General features: G+C 43.4%; 1 protein-coding gene across 1 annotated transcript; it reads left to right on the top strand.

Annotated features, from left to right (window-relative positions):
* Positions 1–5,129: 5,129 nt before the first annotated feature.
* abhd15a (abhydrolase domain containing 15a) lies at positions 5,130–23,685 on the top strand. The gene is made up of 4 exons (XM_040009139.1): positions 5,130–6,413; positions 19,362–19,714; positions 21,592–22,274; positions 22,625–23,685. Exons 1-3 carry the CDS (start codon positions 5,865–5,867, stop codon positions 22,250–22,252), a joined length of 1,563 nt encoding a protein of 520 aa, XP_039865073.1. The 5' UTR covers positions 5,130–5,864; the 3' UTR covers positions 22,253–22,274; positions 22,625–23,685.
* Positions 23,686–26,723: the final 3,038 nt, after the last annotated feature.

Below are 26,723 nucleotides of genomic sequence, written 5' to 3'. Positions count from 1 at the left end.
TCTTTGACTACTGGTGCATCAACACTTTGTTTTTCCAATCTATTCCTCATCTTTCCTTTAATTTGAGAGAATGGGTATGTTTAGAGAATTAGTCTCAGATTAGCTTTCCTCTTGATGGGCTTTAAAATTAGAACAGGGCTGTGGGAGTCGGCATATTGCAGCTCACGGGGTATTCGGTTCTGCTGCCAGTATTGTGGATCAGGCTGAATTTGAAACAACACCAAATGACTGATGACAAAAACCAAAAGGCAAATGGCAGCTGTAAGCAATGAAACAGGAGGCTGTTATGAAGAAATTCATACTAACCTGTATTGGCATGTATAAGCTCAGACTTACAGTTTATTCTTTTTTTTTGGCAAGGGTGTGCAGGTAAAGCTTAGTCAGTTGCTTTTGTCCATACACTTAAATCTTGTCATTGCAAAATGACGAGATTTATACATGTCATGTTTAAAATTTACGTTTTAATGTCAACGGAAATTTAAATGGGACAGGAAGGCCGTCTGAGAGGAAGTGGTCATGCACTGACATGTGCAAGAGGTTAGTAAAATTACACTGTGGCTGAAAGTCACAGGCAGTGACTTTAGAAAACATTCGCAGTTACCTCATTTTTTATCTCTCTTACTCTGTGGTAGATGTGGAGAATAATGTGTGTTCTCTACATTTTATATCAAATTCAATGATGTTATCAAAGCAAATGGAGACATTTGTTTCTGTGTGTCCAACATTCTCCGGAGATTGCAACCCTTCAAAATATTCACCAGAGGAAGAGGATATGTTTGTTAGATCATGGATATAATTCAGTCAGGGAAAGCCTTACGTCACAGTCCGGGTTCAGGACGAGGACATCTACTGCATCACCACATAAGTACATGTCAGTGTTTGAAGAAGTTAAAGCCAGCGTAAACATGAGCTCTGCATATGGTTGCCATTACAGCAGCTGGGTGAGAGGTGACTGTGAGGTTTCTGCTTTCCTAAACGTCGAGGTGTGTTGGAGAAGAAAACAGGAGAACATCAACAAAACTGTGGCTCAGCCAAACGTTTCTCTGCATTATGGATGTGCGTGTGGAACTATGACAGAGTCACTGTTTGTTTTGATGTCAAAGGTTGTTGGCTTTTCCATAGTGGCACATGACAGGTTGAGGCTGGAGAGGAGGGGGTGAGGACGGTGTGAGACCAGCAGAGCAGAGGGCTAGATTTAAAATGTGCAGATGTGACAGTCGTTTGAGCTCGCAAATTACAGCTAGCCAGGCATAAAGACTTCTATATAGAGAAGGATCCCTTAGAAAGAAAGTAGAAGCACAACACTGACTTTATTTTTTTCTCTCATACCGTGCACACAATCATCTGGGTGCTGCTGCACTGCGGTGAGCGCAGACAGAGACCTGCGTTTGTGGTGGAAGAGCAACAACAGCAAGTCAGTTAGCCTTGCTAGATTGGCAACACTGCGGTGAGCTAAAGCATGATTATCACCACTGTGACTGAGCGGCATGTGAAGCATAGAAGATAAGATCTTATACATTTCCACAATTTAAAGAAATAAATCCAGATCTCAAAACTGGAAATCTGGTGATGACATGTCAAATTTCTGAAAACGAAACTGTACATGAGTCACCCTTTCTAAGAGACGGAAACTGCAATGTGTATAAAAGATGAGAGACGCAAAACTTGAACTTACATTAACCTTTAATTGAAACTTGGCTTCTATTACTTTCAGGCTTCTAGATAAAAACCATGGATTCAGTGATTTAAACCTTTTTTCCCTTTCAGTATTTTAAAGAAGCTTCCAACAAAAGTTTGCCTTCTTCAAAAAGTCACAAAGTCTGTTTTGCATATTTTGTACACTTAATTGTTTCAGATGATAAAACTAATTTTAATGCTGGACAAAGATAGATGAGCAAGCACACAATGCAGTTTTTAAATGATGATGTCCTTTATTACAGGAACAGAAGCTATCCAAACTACCTGCCCCCCTGAAAAAGTAATTTATTACTGTCAGAGCTGTTAAATCAATAAAATCACTGAAAAAGAACCTGTTTGACAAAGTTTAGTAGGTTAAAAGATCTCAAAAATCAACACATCATGTCAGTAATAATTGACAACTATCAGTCTAGAGAGGGTTAAAACAGTTTCTAAGGCCTCAGTGAACCACAGGGAGAGCCATTATCTACAAATGGAGAAAACAGAGAACAGCGGTGAACCTTCCCAGGAGTGGCCTGCCTAACAAAATTAATCCATGCATGCATCATCCAGAACAACATATAAAGAACTGCAGGCCACGCTTGTCTACGTTAAGGTCAGAGTTCATGATTCAACAGTAAGACAGATTGGGGGAAAAAATGGCATCCATGGGAGAGTTCAAGGAGAAAACCCCTGCTGACCAAAAAGAACGCAAAGGCTCATCTCACATTTACCAAAGAACTGCTTGATGATCCCCAAGATCAGTTCTGTGGACTGACAAGACAAAATCTGAACTTTTTGGAAGGTTTGAGCCCCGTTACATCTGCAGTGATGCTAGAGCAGCATTTCATAAAAGAAAACATCAAACCAACAGTCAAACATGGTGGTGTAGTGTGATGGACTGGGACAGCTTTGCTGCTTCGGGACCTGGAAGACTTGCTGTATTTGATGAAATCATGAATTTTGATCTCTACCAGAAAATCCTGAAACACAATGTCCAGCCATCAGTTTGAATGAAGGTTTTGGAGTGCCCTATTCAAAAGTTTGGACTTAAATCCAATTGAGATGCTTTTCCATGACCTTAAACAGACCGTTCATCTTGGAAAACCCCCAATGTGGTTGAATTAAAACAATTCTGCAAAGAAGAGTCGGCCAAAATTATTCCACAGGGATGTGAAAGACTCTTCAAGGGTGACACAACTGCTGTCAGGTAGGGTTGGATGGCTATTTTACCAATAATACATAAAATCATTTTAGAAAATGCATTTTAATCAGGTTTTCTTTGTCTAATATTACAAATTTGTTTGATCACCTGAAACAGAGTGACAAATTTGCAAAAAAGGAAAAAAAAGGAAAAGAAATGGGATCAGAAATGTGGAAATACTTTCACAGCACTGTATATGGACTTTGTTTGTCGGCCTTAGTTTCATATTCAAATTGGAACAATTCTCATATTAAAACTACCCTTAAAAAAAGTTAAAGACTAGAATTTGGTTTGATCGTGCGTTATTTTTTTAGGTAAAAATCCACTCTTGATTCATTAAGCTGTTGCAGCAAGATATTCTAATTTTTGCATTTAGTTCTTTATGCTGATTGTGTCTCCTCTTACACAGTGTACGTAAATGTCAGCAGAATCTCAGCCAGGAGACTTCATCCAGGGTGCAAAATGCAGCCTCTGGGCTACATCTTCATCTTGGCCCAGTTCTTTTCTTATTCAGTCAGCACTCCTGGGAAAACACTCATTCTTACAGACATTCTCCTAATGTTTGATTGTAGATCAAACATGGGATCTACAATCTGTTGTCAGGTGTAAGTAGTTGCAAAGATGAGGATATTTTTCATGCAGCACAGCATTTGATGTTTGTTTTGAACATAAAAAAAAAGCACCACAATCTGTTTAGTCTAAACTATGTAGTCATTTCTGCTTCTAGAAGTCAGGTCGATTTCTAGTTCATTTTCCTCCTCATCTCTTCTCATCAATGCAAAATGTATTTTTGTGGTCCACGCCAGTTTGTCTCTTGGGACTGTTTGAGTCAGTGTATTGACTGAACAAAGACTGGATCTGGATTGCAACATCTGGACCTCAAGAGTTTTTCAAATTAATACCGCTTTGAAAAATGGCCTCTGTACAAAAGTCAATCTAAAATCCAAAACACATGAAGTCCTGACCCTTTCTATCCATTACAAATTACATCAGTAAGATGGTTTATTTAACTGTGATCATTGTGAATGAGCCTCACATTTTACTTTAGTAAAGCAAGTTTAGAAATATCGGGTTGCCGAAACATCTCTTACAAATATTGGGTTCACATATATACAGAAAGTAATGCATAATGAGATTTGTTACTGGTTTAAAGAGAACACCTGATCTGACACTTGCAAACCCGTGCTTATTAGAGACTTCGATAGTCTGATGCACTGCACAGAGGTCAGAGTTTTCCTTGATTAGCTTTCAAAATGAACCGATTTCACCAACAAACAAAAATGATTGCTTGTCCAAGAATAGCCGTGGCTGTAATCGTTTGGCAGCAAGAAGGGTAATATATCATTTTCAGAACCAGTGGAGGAAAAAGAGTTTTCTGGGAAATGAAAACAGAACTTGAATGCAATATTTAAGGGGACTGAATACATATACACATTCTAGAGATTAAGTTAAAGAACTGAATTGAAGCTGGTCATCACCCAACTTTAGAGCATCACTGCACGCATGGATGCACACAAAGTGCAGAAAAGCAAATATTTGGTGCCTGTGAGGTGTGTTACCACAGTGCTTCGGTCTCTTGTTTTTCTTTATTCTCTGCTCAATGTTTTGGTGTTGGCTATTTGTTCTTTCTGGCTAATCCAGTGGACTGATGCAGGCTTGAAACCTGCCACAAAGACACAATGCACTATCGCCTTGCCAGTTTCCGTTTGGGTGTGTTTCCTCTTGCCTGTACACATTACATCTCCACACTGTCACTGTGAGATCAGGATGAAGCACTTAGTTGTGCTTCTAGACTGAGTGTTAAAGATATATTTCACTGCAAAAACAGATGACAGCACTAAAGCTTTTCACAAAATTAATTAACAGTATTTTAGTAATAGCTTTAGATTCTACTGATAAAGATTCAAATGGGATATTCCATGGTAAATACAAATATGAGTTCACCTCGTGTCTGATTTAAAAAAATCTTTTATGCATGGTGTTCAAATGCCCCACCCTTCACACAGCGGAGAAGAGAAACATTTGTAAATCCTTAAAGTGTTAAATTTCTTTTCATTCATTTGAATTTTGTAGTATGCTGAGTTCGGGCACCAGAGAGCAGAGTGGGTACAAACTGGATCTCCTCGCAGTTAAACTGTAGAAGAGTCTGTGTGTCTAATGACGATTGTTCTTTTTTCAGCCTTTCCCAAAAGTGAAAATCACAAAAACTGAGCCACCAAGCAAAACTGAAGATGAACAGAAGCCTTAACAGGGTCTCCACCAAAGGTTCACAGATCACTCTTTATTCATGTTTACCTCTCTCACACTTTCCGAGTACAAGGTCACATCTGATAATGGTCGTACGCGGTACACAGGTCTGCCTCCACCGTGTGTGAAGAGCAAAGTGCAGTTACGGGAGGGTGTGGTTCTTTCCATGAGGCTGATGGAGACGAAGTGTACGGGTTTGTTTTTTGTTTGTTTTTTTAAATCGTTGTTTACAGGAAGTATTTTCATGGGAGAGTAAATAACAGCACAGATAACCACACATACCTGTTCTCTCGTAAAGGGGGTTGGTCTTAATGGGACCCATCGTGGGGGGCGTTTCCAGCAGCGCGTTGCTCACGGATATTTCTCGCGCTATAGACTGTTGGGTGGAAGCCCCGGTGTCGGGAAAGTGCAGTGTGGATAAGTGAACGGAACTGTCCCTGCGTGTTTTATAGCTAGAAAATCACAACTGAAGGCATTAACTAGCCTCTGTTGTGGGAGCTGGAATGACAGAAACGCTGCGTAATCGGGACCGCGCGGTTGTAATGACCGGGGACTCGTGCGCTTTGGCACCGGAGGGAGCACTAAGCTTTAACTGAGGAGTTGAGCACCAACAGACAAAAGCAGCAAGGTGCAAGACGGCTAATCTTTCTGTTAACTAATTTGCAATATGCAAATGTAGAATACAAAGTGGAAAGTGTTCGCGTTGTGCTCATTTTGCTCATCCCGAACCGTGCCAATGCTGGAATGGCTTTTGGCTCTGTGCTTTGTGATCCTGGTGGTCTCAATCTGGCCAGGCTCCAAATATTTTTGTACCGAGAGCCAGCGCGATGCTTTGCTTCAGAGATTTGGAATTTTACAGCAGGTGGCGAAAGGCAAGACGGAGAGGTGCGTCTCGGAGCGAGAGGGGAGCGACGATGCCCAGTCGGCCTGCGTGGGCGCTTTGACCGGTGAGAAGCCACGCACCGTGGCGCTAATATGTAAACCTTCCGCGCTGGCAAACTACCTGCTGAAGCACTGCTGGACTTTCAGTAACTACTCACCGTGTGTCGGCTGGACATGGCGGGCCAGCGCCTTTCTCCAGAGTGTTTACGAGGCGTGCTGGCCGTACGAAAGCCCGGTCCAGTTTGTGCGAGATAACCTGCAGCTAAGTGATGACGGAGTGGTGGCCTTGGACTGGGCTGTGCCATCCTACCAGAAACGTCGCAGGACTTCGAGTCACTCCACCAGTCCGGTTCTTCTCATCATTCCAAACTCTTTTGGGAAGATCACTAGAAATGTCCTGAAGGTAATTCGTGCGTTATCGGCATGTCAATAAAAACTTAACTGAGTGTAAAGAAGTATATTGTGGAACAAAGGGGAGGCTAGTAGTTTGTATACAGCGTATTGACAACAGGAAGCCATTTGTATCTGCTTTAGAGACAGAAGCCATACCCTGAAGTCCCCAGATGAATCTCAACTTGTGTCGTGAACTTTTACAGATGCCCTGTTCCTCTTATCAGTGTTCCAGCATAAACCAACGTGATGTAAATACAGCAGTCGCTTGGGAGTTCATTCTGTCTTATTTGGGGGGTTTTTGCATCAAAAATACAAGTGTAGCAGTTTGAGTATTTCAAGAGCTAAATAGCTGGGCAAATGATTAAAAATAAAATAAAACCAGAAACAAATAAGGTAATTTTTAATGCACACCCTTGCACAGTGTCTTTAAACTAATCAAAAGAGAATTGCCATCTTAATTAAAAAGAGAAGACGCCAAATAGCCATTTGAGCTTAAGCCATGGCAAGCTGAGTTGAAAGGAAAGAGCAGAGCAGAGCAGTGAAAAGAGCAGATGCAGTGGCTGCGCCAGTCTTTCAACTGCTCTTTCAATACACTGAGGTAATTGAGTGAGGGATTACAAAGCATCGCTTGACTTGTGAAGGCCGGGGAAGTGCAAGTGCTGCTCCACATGAACGCTTGTTGGTTCATTCACCGTTCTGGCCACCTGGTATCATGCTTCATTTCATACTGTTAGCTTTGTGTGTAAAGCACTCACAGGCTTACTGTCAGCCCTGTGTCAGAAATGACAAGTCTGCAGGAATACTGGAAAATCAAATGTGCCTGACATTAAACTAGGGCAACTCTTTTAAAAAAAAAAAAAAGAAAAAAGGAAAGGATAGAGAGTGACAATAAGGAAGAAATAAGAAGAAGCAAAGAAAACGGAGAGTGCAGCCTACAGCTTTACCACAAGGAAAAGCCTCTGAATGATGTAGAGATGAAGAGAAAGTGATCGGTGCAGCATGCATTTTTTTTTTTTTTTTTAACTGGCACCCATCATCAGAATACAGTATTTACAATGAACCCGGTCATTTACGCTTGGGAGGGCTGGAAACTGAGGCACCACAAGGGATGTGCACCAATTAAGATTGCTTCTGCTATTGGTGAGACTTACTATGTCTCTGTGTGTGGGAGAGAGAGGGGGAGGCAAAGATAAAAAGAGCTCAAACACAACCATGCATCTATATCTGTCACACAAGACTGAAACCAAGGAACATGTAGATTCTTTTATGGGCTTGTGGTTCCTGTCGCCTCCTCTTTAATGCATCCCATTCCAGGGATTTATGAATTTATGAATGAACCACCTCTTCATCAATTATTCATACTTTTACTCACAGTTTGTCTTAGACCCCTTTCGTCTCTCTCATTCTGGTACGGTTCATATGCATTAAACATTGTTTATCATATCTATTACTTTTCACTGCCTTTATATTCAGGTCAGAGTTTTAAATGTACTTACATACCTCATACCCAGCTGCTGGTAGTTGCTGGTGGCTGTTTTGCCTTGGAAACAGTGGAAACTAACTCCCACCAGTCCTCATAAACCTTTCCAGTTAACAAGTTGCATCTTGCATGCTTAAACTGTAAGACTAAAATTAAGAAATAGTTTACTGTGGTTTATTTCTTGGCCTGGTGCAGCGACTTCCTGAGCGTTGGCATGACTGTGATGGAGAAATGCACTACATGGGGGTTTAGATAATGTTTTGGTTACATGTAAACTACACTTTATCACTTACATTTTTTTAACCATTTCTTTATGTTACTGTTAAAAAAGCAGCTTTCAGGTTACGAACTTCTTGGATGGAATAGCTGCGTAACACTTGCTCAGTAAAAGTGGGGAAATTTTTAATATCAGCACTCATGGTTCTGTCAGTGAGGGATGCAATAAAACCTCAACATTCCCGATTCTGGAAAAAGAGTATGTTTATCAAAAAGATAACCAGCAGTATAAAAAAAATATGACAAGCTCTGCATAAATGTGCCAAAATCCTGAGCATACTGTTCATCAAATACTTTACTGTCTTTTTCACAAGAAACAAAAACAGATCATGGATCTGTTTTCCATCTCCCCCTTCAGTTTTTATAATTTATAGTGTCAGAGCAGTGAGAGAGTCCAAACCATCTCAGCCGTGACTCCCAAAGTTTGTCTCCAAACTGCTCAACCTGAGTTGTCCTTGCAAAAATCTGATTTCCATCTTTTAAAGGTGTAAGATGTGCATATGTTAAGATATGTATAAAGATGCACACATAACCTCAATGGCTTCTTCAGTAAGTGCGCCTTGGTAATACCAGCTGTTGCCACATTGTTGCACTAGCAGCAGCCTGAACCGCTGATACAAGGGAAGATGAATCCATGCATGTTGTTTTTCTGCTACCATAGCCCATCTGCTTCAAGTTTCAACAAGTTGTTTGTCCAGAGATGGTCTCCTGCATACCTCGGTTGTAACAAGTGGTATTTTGAGTTAGTGTTGCCTTCATATCAGGTTCAAGCAATTTCCCCTGACTTCTGGCATCACTAAGTCATTTTCACCCAGAGAACTGCTGCTCTCTGCATATTTGCTCTTTTTCAGTCCATTCTCTGTAGATCCTAGAGATGGCTGTGTGGGGAAAATCCCAGTAGATCAGCAGTTCACAAACTGCTGATCTACTTTCTCAGATCAGCGCCTCCGGCAGCAACAGCCATGCCACATTCAAGACACTTAAGCCACCTTTCTTCCCCATTCTGCTGCTCAGTTTCAAGTTCAGCAGGTCGTTTTGATCATGTCTACGTGCTTAAATGCACTGAGCTGGTGCCAGGTGGCTGTAAAGCACTGGTGCCTAATGAAGTAACCCGTGAATGTGTAGGTGAGCAATGCAGAATGCTTTATTTTATACTTAAATTTTATATACTGTACAGAACATAACAAATTGGAAAGGGTGGATTTGAATGGGAAATTAAAACTTTCTGAGAACCATTCACAAAGTTCTCGATTTAATGTAACGTTACATCCACAAATCGGTTCCACGCCTTGCTTGTATTGGTTTTTGTAAAGCAACGCAATTGCATCATAAACTTCATTTCTTCCAGCAACACAGGCTTTTGTTTCTCTACTGTTTGTGTGTTTTACTCCAAACAATTCATATGAAACAGCCTTTCCTTTGATTAGAGTTCATACAAATAGTTGGTCATAAAACTGCCAACCATTTAAATAAACCAGGACACCAAAAATCGGGATTAATACATAACAAGTGCAACAACATTTTTTTAAATTGTAGATTTCTATTTTTGATTTAAACGTCTAAAACTAATAGCCGAAAATGATTGGCGGCATAAACGGCAACATGGTAATATGTTGCAGCAAAAATTTGTGTTGACGTTCTGTACATGTGACTGCTGAATTGTTGGAAAGGCTGTCAGCTGTGTGGGGGGGGCCCCTTTCCAGAGTCAAGCCCCCACCAACATCTGGAGCCAGCAGCCCGTCGCCGAGGTATCAAGACCTATCACAACATCATCGCAATATAAACCTCATCCATCCCCACCCTACCAGCCACCACATGTAATGGCACAAGAGAAAACATACAGGGGTCCAACTCCAAGTATTCCTGATCTCATTAAGAGGGACCCAAGCGAGTTTGCCCGGTTAAAGATCGCACTTGACAATCTGCTGCCACCAGATGGGACAGAGCTTTTCAAGTTTCAGATACTGATGGATCATTTGAAACTAGATGAAGCCCGTCTCATAGCTGATGCATATCTCAATTCTCCATCCCCCTATACTGACACCATGGCAGCCCTATCGGAGAAGTTTGGTCAGCCCCACCAGTTAGCCCTCAGGAAGATTGCCGGTGTTATGGATGCACCGGACATTCGTCGCGGGGATGTGGAGGCTTTTGAAAGATTCGCACTGCAGATTCGGGCTCTCGTTGGTATGCTGAAGACCCTTGGTCCGGATGGCGAAGTGGAACTGAAATGTGGCTCTCACGTGGCATGGCTCCTCAGTAAGCTGCCAGCTGAAATGAGGTCTGAGTTCCGGAGACACATGTGTCGCCATCCAGGGGTAGTATACAACCTAACAGACTTTTCAGACTGGTTACAGCTGGAAACATGGTGCCAAGATAGCAGTACCCAGCTTGGGGCTACAGGGCAGAAGGAGAGGGTCATCCAGAAACCAGAGCGCCTGAGAGAGGCGAAGTCAGTAAAGCGCATGGCCACTATCCTGCATGGCTCAGAGAATCTGCCGACGAAGCAGCCTGTTGAGTCGGTGAGCAGCAAACCAGCTGTCCATAGCAAGAAGAAAGGCCCGCTGAAAGCTTACTGCCCCTACTGTGATAGGGAGGACCATTATCTGAGTCAGTGCCCCATATTCCAGTCGTTTGATAAGGCTCAAATCATAGACTGGATTAAGACAAACCAGCGTTGTTGGCGATGTGGCAGATCACATCAAGCAGCACAGTGCAATCTGAAGAAAGCTTGCAGCCTATGTCAAGGCAAACACCTTCAGATCCTGCATGAGGTCAACGCCAAGAGTGTGAAGGAAGGTACTTGCCTGGTGAACTATCCGTCAGGATATCCAAACGTTACATGGGGCCTGCGTTTCATTCACACTGTCCCCTATCATGCAGCCCCAGAAATCCTTCCACATAGCTAATGCCTTCACTGCCCAGCCGCTTGGCTTAGCTGAGCATTCATATCCAGTTACCATGCTCAAGAGAAGGTACCGACATCTGACGGACTTGCCCCTACAAACCTTCAGCAGAGTTTCACCCCTGTTGCTAATTGGGGCTGATCACCCACATCTCATAAACCCTATAGAGCCTGTGCGCTTTGGATCACTAGGAGGGCCAGCTGCGATGCGAACCCGACTAGGATGGACTCTGCAAGGGCCTGCAAAGTCGCTTGAGTCACAGTTAGAGTCTCAACAGTGTCTGTATACCTCCTGCAGCCCCCTATCTGTTGAACTCCAGAGGAATGTGGAGAAGCTGTGGCAAGTGGATGTTCTACCATATAAGAGTGAAAAGGAGGTGACAAGGTCGAAGGAGGATCATGAAGCCCTTCAGATATTGGAGGCCAGAACAAGGCGCATGGATGTTAAGGGAGTGCTCCGGTATGCCACACCCTTATTGAGGAGGAAGGATGCACCACTTTTTCAGGCCACCCAAGAGGCGACACTGCCCAGCCTGAGGAGTATGGAGAGACGTCTGAGCAAAGACCCGGTTAGGGCTGCTGCATATATGGACGAGATTGAAAGGTTGGTGACCTCTGGGTTTGTAGCCAAACTGCAACCGGAGGTTGCCTCTCAGAGCCAAGAGAGTTGGTACATACCTCATCACATGGTCCAGCACAATGGCAAGAATAGAGTGGTCTTTAATTGCTCTTTTCGACACAAGGGACTTAACCTGAACGAGTCCCTATTGCCTGGCCCTGTCCTGAGCCCTTCTCTGGTTGGAGTGCTCCTGCGCTTCAGAGAACACAGCATTGCCATCAGTGGTGACATAAAAGGGATGTTTCACCAGGTGTGCCTACTCCCGGAAGACAAACCGCTCCTGAGGTTTCTTTGGCGCAATATGAATCGGGATGAGCCCCCTCACAGCTATGAATGGCAAGTCCTTCCCTTTGGGACAACATGTAGTCCCTGCTGTGCCTCCTTTGCGCTACAGCGGCATGTCCTCCTGCATAGTGAACCAGGAGAGGAGGTGAGGTTCTCCATCGAACGGTGCTTCTATGTGGACAACTGTCTACAGAGTGTTTCATCGATTGAAGAAGCCCAGCAGTTGGTCAAGAAACTACGGCAGCTTCTGGCTTCCGGGGGCTTTGAAACTCGGCAGTGGGCTAGTAATAGGCCAGAAGTGATTAGTCATCTGCCATCCGAGGCACGGTCAGACAAACTGGAACTCTGGCTGTCACAGGACCGACAAGAAGCACATGAATCAACCCTGGGACTGAACTGGAACTGTGAGACGGACACCCTCAGCCTCAAGCACCGACCCATTGACTATGGAGAGCCCACTATGAGGAACATATATCGAACCCTGGCTAGTCAGTACGACCCACTTGGGTTCATCATTCCCTTCACCACCAGGGCCAAGATTATTGTACAGCAACTCTGGGACAAGCATCGAGATTGGGATGACCCCCAGTTACCTCATGATTTGCTGCACCAGTGGAAGACATGGAAGGGGGAGTTGGTGCATTTATCAGAGTTAACATTGCCACGATGTTACACACTGCCGCACATGGATCTATCTGACATTGCAAGAGAGGTACATATCTTTTGCGATGCATCAGAGCGAGCCTATGGCTCTGTGGCTTACCTGAGATCAGAAGATCATTATGGTAATGCGCAGCTGTCATTCCTCATGGCCAGATCACGGGTTGCTCCAAGGAAGCAGATATCTATTCCCAGACTCGAACTCTGCGCTGCACTCACTGGAGCCCAGCTCGCAAAGCTACTTCAGACAGAACTAACGTTCAAGGTGACCACATGTACGCTGTGGTCTGATTCAACCACTGTCCTCAACTGGTTGCATTCCACATCCTGCCATTTCAAGGTGTTTGTTGGCACCAGGATTACAGAAATTCAAGAGCTTACTAACCCCAAAGACTGGCGATATGTGGATTCTACAAGAAACCCAGCTGATGACATCACAAGGGGCAAAAGTCTCACTGAACTGGCCAGCCCAAATAGGTGGACTCAAGGACCAGATTTCCTCCTCCTACCTCCTGACCAGTGGCCCTCCTGCCCATCGTTGGGTGCATCAGACCCAGAGGATGGCATCGAGCTAAAACGCTCTGCCATATGTCATATGGCTAACACGACCCCGGGTAATCAAACCCCAGAGGCCCAGCAGTTCAACACATGGGCAGAATTAGTAGAAGCCACAGCTAAGGAGATTCAAAATGCAGCAATGTAGGGTGACCCAGCTGGGAGTAACTCATCTACTGCAGGGGCCTACACCGAGGCAGAGCAACAGATCTTGAGACAGATTCAGATGGACTGTTTCCCAGAGGACTACCACCTACTACAAGCAGGCAAACCTATACCGGCTAACAGTCGGCTGCTATGCCTAGCACCGCAGTATGATGCCAATCATAGACTGATCCGGGTTGGTGGCAGGCTGCGGCGAGCAGAGAGCCTTGATCTGTCTGTTGTACACCCTGTGGTCCTGGATCCCACCCATGTGTATACCAGACTACTTATTCAAGATGTGGATGCACGTCTCGGATGAGGATGACCAGGTGGGGGAGCCCTCGTCTGTATAAACAGCCTTTCCATGGGGTGACAAAAACTCTGCACCGCAAATTGGGGGGCGGCTATGTTGGAAAGGCTGTCAGCTGTGTGGGGGGGGCCCTTGTGGCGAGAGAGCACAGTTGCACTATTGAGCACATGTTCCAGTGATCAGAGTTGGAGCTAGCACATAGCAAGAGCCGCCTGGCAGACTGACTCTGCAGGGGATGTCTACACACGGTGTGAGTTATGTGCGTCGCTAAAGAACTGTGAGTAGATGTGGAGCCATGCCTGAAAAGGACAGTTTTAGTCTTTTATGCCAATTAGACATTTAGTGGATGTAGAAGTGCAATGTGTATCGACCTGTTCGCTATGTGGCTAGTTCATGCTACTAATGCTACCTGTTATGCTACATACCTGCTAGCTGTAAGCTAAACGATTTGGTGTTTGTGATATATTGTTGTTGGGTGTATTGGCAATCAATGTCATGTACTGTAAGGGTTTGGGAGTAGTGTATGAAACTCGTGCATGTAGATGTTCATATAGGAATTCCCATTTGTAGTTCTGGTTAGATTCGAAGAACGCTAATGCATCATAATTCATGACTTAGATGTTTATTACATTCAGTATTCTGTATATGTTCTGTTCACAGACCACACGCACCCACACCCCTCACCACTCTGTAAGCCTGCGGTTGCATTACTGTGTTGCTGTACTGTGCTGTTAAGCTGAGGAATCACAGTAAAGACGGTATAACCTTTATCTGTGCATCCTGTGTGTTCTGACCGACACCTCAAGGTGAACACCACCGCTATTCAGCCAACGCCTATACAGTCCTGGGTTCAACCCAAATTAACATGAATAGTATTTTAGCAAACTGTTAACCAGCGGACACATTGTTGTTGCCTCTGAAGGGCTTTTGATCAAGTAGCATTCCTAATTGAATGTGAGCACCGCTGACCTTTAGAAGCCTTCTGGTATTAATGTCTTTGTCGCTGTGTGAGGACAAGGGGTGTTGCGCAGTGTGTGCAGCCCTGGGTGGAGGAATTTGTCACGGAGCTGACAGTTTATCAGCACCAGCCAAAAAGTGCTGGAGTGGCTGTTGCAGTACAATTAAACTTAAATCTCTAACAAAACCAACTGCATAGTGTTAGTATAATATATCCCCACAAACTAGAACATGTACATTTGATCTGACACGTGCTTTGCAGCGACTTTAAAATCACAGAATCTTTCGTGATCAAGTACCAAATGGTAATGCTGAGGCTAAAAACGTCAAGTCCTATTGAGGTTTAATGATAAAGCTTTTTTTATCATTATTGTGGCTAAACTGCACCGTCTGATGTTTGTTTACACTGTGCGACTGGAAAAATACCTTAGTAGGCGGGCAGTTCTCCTAATTTAATCACAGCTGGAGCGCTCATTGTTTGTCACAGCTCTAATATGCTGCTGAAACCATAAGATCGCTCTGCGTTTCTCTGCATCACCAGGAATTTAACTGAACCCAGAAGTGATTTATATTCATATGTGAATAGTCCTTTCTCCTGTGTGCTCCTCTCAAATCCTGATGATTTGAGGAAGAGTCTAATGAATGAGCAAATGAGTGATGTTCTGGTATAAGAACTCAGCGCAGCACTGACCTAGTAATGTGTCTGGCACAGTAAATCCTCTTTTCATATAGACAACGAAGAAGTGGCAAAACTGCTACTGCAGTCTTTCTCAGCTGGTAAATATTTAATGCTCTTCCCGCAGCCCGTTGGGATTCCTGCAGATTTAAAGTGAAAGGTCATTTAAAATCCAGCCATTTATTTGCACAAAATGTACAATAATCTCACCGTCGTCCCGAGTCACAAGCCTCTGTGTGTGTGTGCACTCTCCTTCTCTTGTGCTGAGATAAAGGATTAGAAGCACTGCAGATTTAGAGGGAAGACAAATCTTCTCCCTGTGCTTCCAGACAACATAATGGGTCATTTGGTCTAATGGTAATATTTAGAGACTAGACTGCAGCAGTTTCTCATTTTCAGTCCCTCTCTGCATGGAGAGCTTTTCACAGTAATTTAGAAAATCACTCGTCATTTGTGATCTGCTCTGAATCAAAACCTTCCCAGAGTTAAATCACAGTCATTTTTTTTTTTCAGGGTAATAAATGAAGACGAAGAGGTTCACTATTTTTTTGATGTTGTCTGTTTGTCATGTGAAAAGGAAAGTTAGAGAACTAAGAATAACCCATGATTCAGTAAGTTGTAGACCAACCTGTAGCAGCAATAACTCAAATTATGTTTGTGTAAAAATTGGCGTGTAAAAATATAATCATGAGCAAGTAATATTATTGCACAGGGGCAGCTATTTAATGCAGTATGCACAATTAAATTCCTTGCACATAAATTCAACAACCTGCATGTGTAGATCTCAGCAGCCAAAAAAAACTCATCATGTACGTGAGAGTGTCTGTTTGGTGAGCATTGCAGCAGGTTAATGGGGAAATTATGTTTGCATGTCTGCCTGTTTGCAGTCCTTTTGCATGCTCAGACAGTCCATCTACCTGCAAAGAGCATCTGTTGTCAGACAGGGACAATGTCATAAATATGTCATACAGTCCATCTGTGGGCTCCTGCTGGTGATGTTGTTGGTCTGTCAGCAAGCTGCAGAGAAGAGAGAAGTTCTAACATACAAATAGGGATGGGAATTGATCAAATTTAGCAATTCTTGTTCCATTTTTAAATCGCGTTTCGATTTGATTCCTTATCAATTCTCATTGGCTCAGCTTTGAGAGTCTATCAAAAACATGACATTTGTCTAGAATAAATTACGTTATGTGGTCAAATCTTAGTGTGTGTTGCAGGTATTTTCCCTCTATATTATGTCCAATGTTAATCAAAGAAAATAATGTAATCTTACACAGAACACTTTTCTTTATAGTACAATATGTTTTCTCCGTAAAATGACCTGAAAAACGCTGCCTCATAGTTAACAATACCCGGTTACAACAACCAAACACCAGTTAACAATATCAACCTATAGGGTAAAGTTCCACACACCAATTTCACTCAGCTTTAACATCACTCTGGGTTCTTAGCTAGCTTAGCGTTAGCATGCTGTCTGTGCAGGTGCTTGCAAATGCAGATGTTTGCGCTTTGCATCGGCAACATTGTCGCAAAATCTGCAACATTTTTTTTCAATAAAAATAAAAGTAATGTCCATATCCACTCTGTAGACTGTCACTATTTTCATCGTCCACAAACTAAAATCAGCTGATTGTTGCACAAGTGCAATTGGAACTGATAAGCGGATCCAACTGCCAAGAAGAGCAGTAATTGAAAGGAAGTGAGCTACTGAGTTTATTGAGTTTATTCCCATCTCTACATTCAAAAAGCTGAAATTAAATGCTGTGTTAAAAACAATTAAGTGTCCACTGCAGCCACTGTCTGTGTTTCTTATGGTGTTTTTCTTTTTTTAAAAGCCTTGATTAGGTTTTCTTCATGCTTCTTCCATTCCTAGTCAACTCCACTGTCACAGCCTTCCCTGTTCATAAAGCTTATAATGGTGGACAGCATCGCCGTCATATTGAGCAGAATGCATTTGGGATTTTGGAGGACTGCACAGAGGCACATTTGCTTTGGTTGAAAACCTCTTTGTGGGCCCTAGATGGGCAAATACCTGTGCAAACTGATGCAATCATGGTATAAAAATAAATAAATAAATAAATAAAGTGTTATTGCTCTCACAAGCAACTGTGCTCTCAAAGCTGAATTCTGCTTGCTCTGATCAGTCTGAATTTTGACAGTTTGGAGGGCAGAGCCCAACGGAAGCATTAAAGTCCATCCATTGATGTCAGTATTTCCGTCATTACACCGCAAAAAAATAACTATTGGCAGTTAATTCAGCAAAGTTCATTTGTTAAATTGTGAACAGATATGGTATTAAAGAGCACTTATGTTGCTGTCATGGTGTCATTTCGTTTGAGGGTATAATCTGAATGTCTCAGTCACAAAGGTTGTGGAATTACTCGTTTGAAATCACTATGAGAAGTCTGATTAGAGCGAGCACTGCCTGCAAGAGCGTGAATCTGCTGTAGCACTTGTCAAGTGGATACTCTTGTAATGGATTCTTTGTGTAGTTGGTTGCTGAGTTCTACCTGTGTAGGTTATTGAATTTACATGTGAGGAATTTAATTCAGAATCAGAGAGACTTTATTAATCCCAGAGGGAAATTGGGTTGTCATAGCAGCAAATATACAACAAACATCAAGCACTTATATAAAATGAGGGTAGAAACAGAGATAATGATAGATAAATATTAAGATGAATAGATAAATATAGAGATATAGGTATAAATATAAAAAGACAAGTGCGCGTGCAAATATATCTTGTGGTGTACAAAAGTGACAGGATGCATTGAGGTGTGATTAATTCTGTTCCACACGTGTGGACCTGACCCAAGTCGATGAATTGAAGAGTGTGATAGCAGCAGAAAGGAATGACCTCCTTTAATGTTCTTTCAGATAGTTCAAGGAAGCTGTTGCTGAAACTGTTCTTCAGCTTGTCCCAAGTGTGGGAGTCATTGTCCATGATTGCCCGCAGTCTTGTCAGCATTCTGTCACTGATCACCTCCTCCATGGTGGCGAGCTTCATGCCAAGAACAGACTCGGCCGATGAGTTTGTTCAGTCTGTTTGCGTCCTTTGCTTCGATGCCTGCACGCCACAGCAAAGAAGATGGTGCTCACAACAACAGACTGATAAAACATGTAGAGCAGCCTGCTGCATACATTGAATGATCTGAGCCTTCGTAGAAGTCAGTGTTAGCTGAGCACTCCAGCTCGTGATCCAGTTGAACTCCCAGATCCTTATAGGATTGCATAAGCAGCATTGTGCTTGTGAGGTGAAATACTTTGCTCATAATTATATTTTACCACAAATATAATTCCATGTTTAAGCTCCCGCCACAGCTTCATGACCCAGTTTGGGCCAAGTTTTAGCTGTTACACAGATGTCCTCACATCTGAATCTAGAATACAACTTCAGATGAGAGGAGTTCATGGTTGACTCTGTGAGTTCAAGGTGCCCAGGTCCTGTGGCTTCAAAACAAGCCCATATCATCACACCTCCACCACTATGCTTGACAGTTGGTATGAGGTGTGTGTGCTGATAGGCTGTGGTTGCTTTTCTCCAAACATGGTGCTGTAGTTCTTGTTTTAAAACTGGAGAAGCCTTTTAGATGAGAGGTGAAAACTCTTTAAAATAACCTTGGAGAAGTCCAGTTACCTTCTTTTCAAAGTCTTAAGACTACCATGTCCTGGATGACGGAGAACCTACAGATGCATAACCCATTCTTCCGCAGTCTTTTTCTAATTGTACTGTCATTTACTTTATATTTAATATGCTAACTTAAGCCTGTATAGTCTGTAGCTGTTGGTTTTCTTGAGTGTATCTGAGCATTGATGTGTGCTGTTGGGAGCTGATAGTTAAACCTATGCTGTAAGACAGTCGTGTGCACTTTAAGCAAAGTTAGACACTTAATTAATGGACACTTAATAAGCAAAGCTTTCTTAGTTTTACCATGTTCTGATTTCCTACAGTAATAGTTTTTTTTTTCCATACAATAAAAGTAATATTATTCATGTTTGTGTGTTACAACTGTGAAGATGCTGTGTTCTAAAAAAGTTTTTTTATTCATATATATATATATATATATATATCTGCTTTGTTTCTTTCAACAGTTGTGTGAAATGGCACTGTCCCATGGCTACCTTCCAGTGGTATTCAATCGCCGCAACCACAACAGCTGCCCACTTACAACCGTGAAACTGCAGCAGTTTGGTGATCCTGCAGATCTACGAGAGGCTGTGCGCTACATTCGCTACCGGCAGCCTGCGGGTAGACTGTATGCAGTGAGCGAGAGCTCAGGGTCGGGCCTTCTGCTGTCCTACCTGGGGGAGTGTGGATCTTCAAGCTACGTGACGGCGGCTGTCTGCCTGTCTCCTGTGTTCCGCTGCCAGAGCTGGTTTGAGAGTGGGCTGTGCTGGCCCCTGCAGGGGGCGTTGGTGCTGTACCAGAAAATATGTCTCAGCAGGTACAGAGAGGGGGGGGGGGGATAAGAACCCGTTATCCATAGTTTTTACATGATGTCAAAACTACTGGGACATGCCCACCTCATGGGCAAAAGTAGTCCTTTGCACTCCAGCCATTATTTGAATGTCTTCAAATTGAATTTAGCCGAAATATCAGATAGTTGCTGTGCTATCAGATGCATACATCAATGTTTATTTACAGCTGCCAGAAGGGCCAGCGACACATGCTGTTAGTGGCAGCTCATAGGAATGTTTCCTACCTGACACTGGAAAATAATCAGTCAGCTTTACTGTCATGACATGACATTAATGTGAAAAATTAATACTACCAGAACTTTTCTGGCCCTACACTGTAAATGTTCAAGTTGAAAAATTGTAAGATTTACATGTAGCTTTGTTTAAGCTTGCTATGTATTACTTACCTTTGCTTTAATGATGAACAATTTCTAGTTCTTCACCTCCCAGACGGTGACATTATTTACCCATTCAGATCAAAATACTTGTACCTGTCTATACTTTACGCCAGGATGACATCTTTCATCCTGGCACCGAACTGCAGGTCTAGGAGAGATATTGTCACTTTCAGGGACTTAAATAAAGCTGCCGGGTCAGAATATGGATCACAAGAGATCCAAGTAGTCTTGGCTCAAGACTGGTGAAAAAAGCAACACTTTTGGCCTGCAGTACTGTCCACTATGAGCCATAAAGATGGAGTAATGTTGTGATCACGAGAGCAGTGAGTCCGTCACATGACTGAAAAAAAACTGTGTATTGACAGACTGATAGTAAAACAGTGGCCTTAACTCCACAATATTACCACTTGGGTTTTATTTTTATAGCTTTGGCTACATTTTGTATTGTATGATGATTTATGCATATCCATATCGCAACAGCGAGTCAAAAAAAGGCAGATGATTAAATAAGTAAAATCCTCCATAACATAATGTAAGAAGCTCGTCTAATCATTTGACTGCTAATTTGTCTTGTCCATTCTGACTTATTCTTGGGGTTTATTGCTGCATCCCCAGAACGACAGGAGACGAGACAAAGTGTGTATTTGTCCAAATAACACGGTAACATTTCAGGAATTCAGTGCTGGAACAGTTTTATTCAGCTTAAATTGTCAAAGTGCAGCCATGTAAGGATAAGGGCAGTGTGTCACAAGGTAATTCATTTGAGTTGCTTGCATGCTGTGGCTGAAATTAACATAGCATGAGCTTGTGCTATGTTTGTGTTTGTGACACAGGATGTACAAATTTGAGCTATACTAATGAGTAAAATATGCATTGTACACTCAAAGTCATGAGGCCATGTGATCATGTGGCATACACAAAGCACAACACCAAAATAAAAGAATTCTATAAATACAGCTGTATGAAAATTTAAGTTTTCTTTTAATGATATTTGGTAGCTTGCAAAGGGAAGAAAAAAAGGAGCTCAATAAGGCTCCCGTTCGAAATACACCTTAAAATTATGTCCTTTAAGACGGAAAATCGCAATGTTTTTGTGGGCCGAAAGGGAAAAGGAGACTTGTGTGACAAACAGACAAATAAGTACTCACAAACCTTCAATTGGAGAGGCACATACAATTTGGGAAACAGTCATGTCACTGTAGCAACAAATAGCTCGCTCAGTGTTGAGTCATTGATTCTGAGAGACATCGTGACCATGGCAAAGTTTCTCAAATCAAGGCCAATGAGGAGTATGGGACCCATGCAGCTCTTCAGAATTGATTTACTGTTTTTTCATTTGTCTTTGTAACCATCCCTGTGTGTGTGTGTGTGTGTGTGTGTGTGTGTGTGTGTGTGTGTGTGTGTGTGTGTGTGTGTGTGTGTGTGTGTGTGTGTGTGTGTGTGTGTGTGTGTGTGTGTATTGATAGATACAGGACCGTGCTGGCTGAGACCCTGCAGACAGACACTCTGTTCTCCAGCCATTCTTTGCGTGGCCTGGAGGAAGCACTGTTTTGTCAGCCTGGATATCCTGACTCTACACCTGCAGCACCAACAGGAAATGGCTGTAGCAGCAATACATCAATTAGCTGGGATGCTTACTGGGAACACAATGAACCCTTAAGAGATGTGGATGAAGTGGCCATTCCTGTTTTGAGCGTGTGTGCTAAGGATGACCCTATCCGTGGAGACGCCCAGTCCACAGTCCCCTTGGAACTTTTTGAAACAAATCCACATTTTTTTCTCCTCCTAACTGACCGTGGAGGTCACTGCGGTTTCTCCACCCAATCTGAAGGGAATGATGCTGGTGCTGTGGGTGCAGTGGGCTCCGTGGCTGCATCAAACAGAGGGATGGAGAGTCACGGGATCAACTGGAGCCACAGAGCTTCACTGGAATTCTTTAGGGCCACCACGGACTTCTTCAATGCAGAGGAGAGAGCGAAGCAGCTTGCTTCAAGGAGGAGGGGCCTGGGAGGAGCTGCAGGAGGAAGATTTTTTCGCCACCGCAGCGTCAGTACATGTAAAAGAGTGCCAGCTTGTTCTCATAATATCCATGCTATTTACAGCTGGCAGAGATCCTACACACGATGAGGAAGCTTTATGGAGATTAAAGGTACCCTGTGGAGTTTCTGTGTAATCACATTCAGCTATTCCATTTTAGTAAACCAAAAAGGGAGAAAGTTTAACTTTTACATTCAGATACACTTTAGTCCTCAACAGAGCTGACTTTTCTGCTGGCTCCTTTGACTCGTCTTGCCTCCCATTGTTCATGCGTTGTTGTATTATACATGATGCTTGATGCGCATGTAGATGAGTGGAATGGTGTAACGCTATATGTGTGTACATGTGCATTGTTGTGTATGTATGTGAACTCATAGCACTGCTAAAACTAAAAAAAAAAAAAAAACACCACAGGGCACGAGTGACGTCTGACTTTAATGCTTCTAATGTTTTTTTTTTCAGATTTGGGATGTGAGGGGCCAAATTGTTCTCTGGATGTGTGGCACTCACTTGAAAGTGTTATGATAACCAAACTTTGAAAAGTGCTGGGATTGTGAAGCAGTGAGTCGATGTGTGTGCGTGTGCGCGCACGTGTGCGTGCATTGTTTTCACACTGCTAACTCGGGGCACAAACCATTAGGATAGAAAAATGACAGACCACAAGATTGCAAGCAGTTGTTATGTTCAAAAGTGACACTAAAAAAAAATCGACAAATTATGAGTGTCTCTATATTTTTCTACAGACAGATTTAGGTCCTCTGTAACGTCAGCTGTTGCAGGAATTTCTCAGTTATATTAACAAGCTCACTATATGTTTACAGGGTCCAAGTCATCTGCTGCACATTTTCCCCCATTTGCTACATTTGTAGCCACATTTGCTTTGACTTTTGAAACCTTACTGTGTATTGTATTTTGTTGTTTTTACTGCAAGTATATCTATTGAGGACTAAGACTTATGCCTCAGTTTGGAAGAAAAAAATAAGTGAATCAGAGTTTCAGACTAATTGGAGCTGAATGTTAAAGGAGTTTAATTAGTTAATCGACTGTTTTTTCTATGTGTTACAGAGAGTTAAGTGAGTATGTTCTCCTCTGTGTCAGAAAATATCCTGTGATGAACAGAATAGGTGAACACCTGTGAGACTTTTAACCAGTCAGCCTTTATAGGTCTGTGTCATGCGAATGGAAGCACTTTGTAAGTTTTCATTTCGTATCCTTTGACTTCCTGCTCCGAGGCTTTTTCCTGAGCTGCTTGGGATCCGCAGGTGGCTGTTGTTTTACTCTGAGTAGGAGAATTTTGGGTTCATACTTCTACAATAAATAATAAATAAATAAAAGTCAGTATTTCTGTTTCCTATTAATTAAGGAAAAGCCAAGGTGCATTATAACAGTGAGTATAAATCAGGACATTAAGTACCACAGTGCACAAATGATTGTTGTCTTGTGTTTATTGAACAGGCTGTGCCCACGTTTGATGTGTTATATTATGTGACAAGATGAAATTAAAAGTATACTGAGTGAACCAAGACGCGCTGCTGGGTCTGAATTTAATAACCATGCATCCTTCTACTACAGTTAAACAGATTCCTCTTTAATAACGATATGTTGCATGATATTATGTCTTGTTCCACGTTGCAGATCTCATTAAAGCTAACCTGTGGTCTTGTCAACCCTTTTTTTTTTTTTTTTTTTTTTTTTTTTTAAATCAGTGCTCACAGACACTATCTATTATGGTAAAGTACCCACGGCCTTTCTGTGTGTGCATGTGTGTTACAATCACTGTAGCATTTGTCCTTTCATTGAGCCTTATCCACTCAGACAGCTGGAACCCAGCAGTGTACACACTGAAAGACACAAAATGTGTGCTGGCAGACACATTGTCAACATACAGCCCTGCGGTCAGAAAAGCACACAAATAGAAATACAGAGACCTAGAGGAAAACAAACAAGCTGTCAGATATATATTGTTCATATCGATGCACATTATCTACAGGAAGATTTTCATACTAATCATCCATCCATTTTCTTCCACATATCTAATTCAGGGTGTATAAAAGGCCCCAAAGTTCATAGAATAGTTTCATTGGTGTTTATAAGTTTATATAAGTTCATTTAAGGACGCGACTAAGCTGTTCAAGTATCAAGTGTTGGTTGATCACCTGCACCTAGAGGAGGCCAGATTAATAGCCGATGCTTACCTCAACTCTACCACACCCTTCACTGATACTATGGAGGCCTTCAATGATAAATTGACAATGACAACCTGACATCAGGCGTGGAGACGTCTCGGCATTTGAGAGATTTGCCCTCCAGATACAGTCACTAGTGGGGATGTTAAGGACACTAGGCCCAGAAGGAGAAGTGGAACTACACTGTGGTTCACATGTTGCTTCGTCTGCTTAGTAAACTACCCCCCGAGCAGAGAGCAGAGTTCTGCCGCTGCATGTTCCAACAAGGTGTGAGGATGCATACCTTGGCAGATCTCGCAGGGTGGCTTAAGTATGAGTCCTGGTGCCAAGACTCTGAAGGGCAGCTAGCAGTGAAAGGGACAAAGGAGAAACAGTGACCCAGGCCTGAGATGCGCCAGAGTAAGAGATCCATCACAGTCCTTCATGGTGCAAAGGAGGTAACGACAAAGCCACAGGCTGTGAGGCCAGGTGGTGTGGCCAGTAAGAACAAGCCATACTGTCCATTCTGAAACACAGAAGAGCACTATCTCAGTCAGTGCACAGTGGTATCCAAGTTGACAAAGGACCAGCTAACAGAGTGGATAAAGAGTAACAAGAGATGCTGGCGCTGCGCACGGTCACACCAGGCGGCCCAGTGCAATCTGAGAAAGACGTGCAGCCTCTGCCAAGGGAAGCACCTGCAAGGTACTGCATGATGTCAATGTTAGAACACCTAAAAGGGTCACCAACAACAGCGGTGGTGAGCTGTGACTCGAAGGCGGCGACCGACGTCCTGTATCTAGACAGACCCACTGAAGGCTGCAGAGTCCTTCTAAAGATCGTCAAAGCCTGCATTCATTATGGCAAGCGAACAATCAACACTTACGCCATACTGGATGACGGGTCAGAGAGGACAATGCTTCTGCCAGAGGCTGCCGAGAAGTTAGGCATGCAAGGGATCGCAGAGGACGTCCCACTGCACACGATTAGGCAGGACGTGCAGACTCTCAGAGGTGAGTCAGTGTCGTTCTCTGTTTCCTCTCCCTCAAGGCCCAGGACCAGGTTCAAGATTGCTGGGGCCTTCACTGCTGCACGCATCGGACTTGCAGGCCACACTTATCCCATGGAGCAACTCAGAGAAAGGTATAAGCACCTGATTGGCCTTCTGATCCACACCTTGATAAATGTGAAACCTTTGCTACTCATTGGCAGTGACCATCCCCATCTGGTTACCCCCGTTGAACCAGTCAGGCTGGGACCTCCAGGAGGGCCTGCTGCTATTCGTACCAGGCTAGGCGCTACAAGGGCCAGCAAGTATAGTCGGCCAGCTTGCCCAACCGCAGCAATGCTTACTGACAACTGTGGCACCTCAGGTCAGTGAGTTAATGAAACATGTGGAGAAACTATGGCAGGTTGACATCGTTCCATTCCGAAACGAGAAGCTTGTTACTCGTTCAAGGCAAGACCAAGAGGCCATACGCATTCTAGACACCAGAACTGTCCAAATAGAGGTTGAAGGCATACTCCGCTATGCCCCCCCACTGCTTCGCCGGAATGGGATGCCTCTACCGCAGGCTACTAAAGACGCCGTCATGTCACGTCTACGGGGTGTGGAGAGAAGGCTGGCCAAAGACCCAGAAAGAGCTGAGGCCTACAAGGTGGAAATGGAGAAGTTTATCAAGGCTGGCTCCATCATTAAGTGTGGCTCTGGGACACCTGTGACAGAAGGTCAGGAGGCGTGGTACATCCCTCATCACATGGTGAGCCATCCTTAGATGCGTCGCTTCTGGGAGTTCTATTACGCTTCCGAGAGCATGCAGTTGCAGTGAGTGGGGACATTAAAGGCATGTTTCACCAGTTTCGTCTCTTACCAGAAGATCGTGCCCTGCTCAGATTTGTCTGGCGAGACATCGGCGACGAGAGCCCTCCAGCAGCCTACGAGTGGCGGGTGCTCCCGTTCGGAACCACGTGTAGCCCCTGCTGTGCCACATTCGCCCTGCAGCGTCATGTCATGGATACCAGCCAGCCAGCCAGATGACGTGAGACTCTCAGTCGAAAGGTGTTTTTATGTGGACAACTGCCTTCAGAGTTTCCCCACCGTGGAAGAGGCAAGGAACCTTGTCGACAAGTTACGGGCCATCCTAGCCTCAGCAGGGTTTGACCTACGACAGTGGGCCAGCAATAAATGTGACGTCATCAGTCATTTACCAGAAGAGAGCTGCTCTGCTAGTGTGGAGCTATGGCTGGCCCAGAACAAGGTAGATACCCCAGAATCTACCCTTGAATTGAGCTGGCTATTCCACACAGATGTCCTAGGCTACAAGCATCGTCAAGTTCCATATGCAGTCCCCACGATGCGCAATATCTACAAGGTCCTGGCCAGCCAGTACGACCCC

The sequence above is a fragment of the Simochromis diagramma genome, unplaced genomic scaffold (genome assembly GCF_900408965.1).
Source record: "Simochromis diagramma unplaced genomic scaffold, fSimDia1.1 OVJJ01000344.1, whole genome shotgun sequence".
Lineage (NCBI taxonomy): Eukaryota > Metazoa > Chordata > Actinopteri > Cichliformes > Cichlidae > Simochromis > Simochromis diagramma.
The sequence above is the reverse complement of the archived record's forward strand: the minus strand, read 5'-3'. Positions and strand labels throughout refer to the sequence as shown.

Coding starts and splice junctions, on each gene's coding strand:
- abhd15a (XM_040009139.1), top strand. CDS start 5,865: ATGCTGGAATGGCTTTTGGCTCTGTGCTTTGTGATCCTGGTGGTCTCA. Junction 6,414..19,361: donor TCACTAGAAATGTCCTGAAG/GTAATTCGTGCG, acceptor TTCTTTCAACAG/TTGTGTGAAATGGCACTGTC. Junction 19,715..21,591: donor CAGAAAATATGTCTCAGCAG/GTACAGAGAGGG, acceptor GTGTATTGATAG/ATACAGGACCGTGCTGGCTG.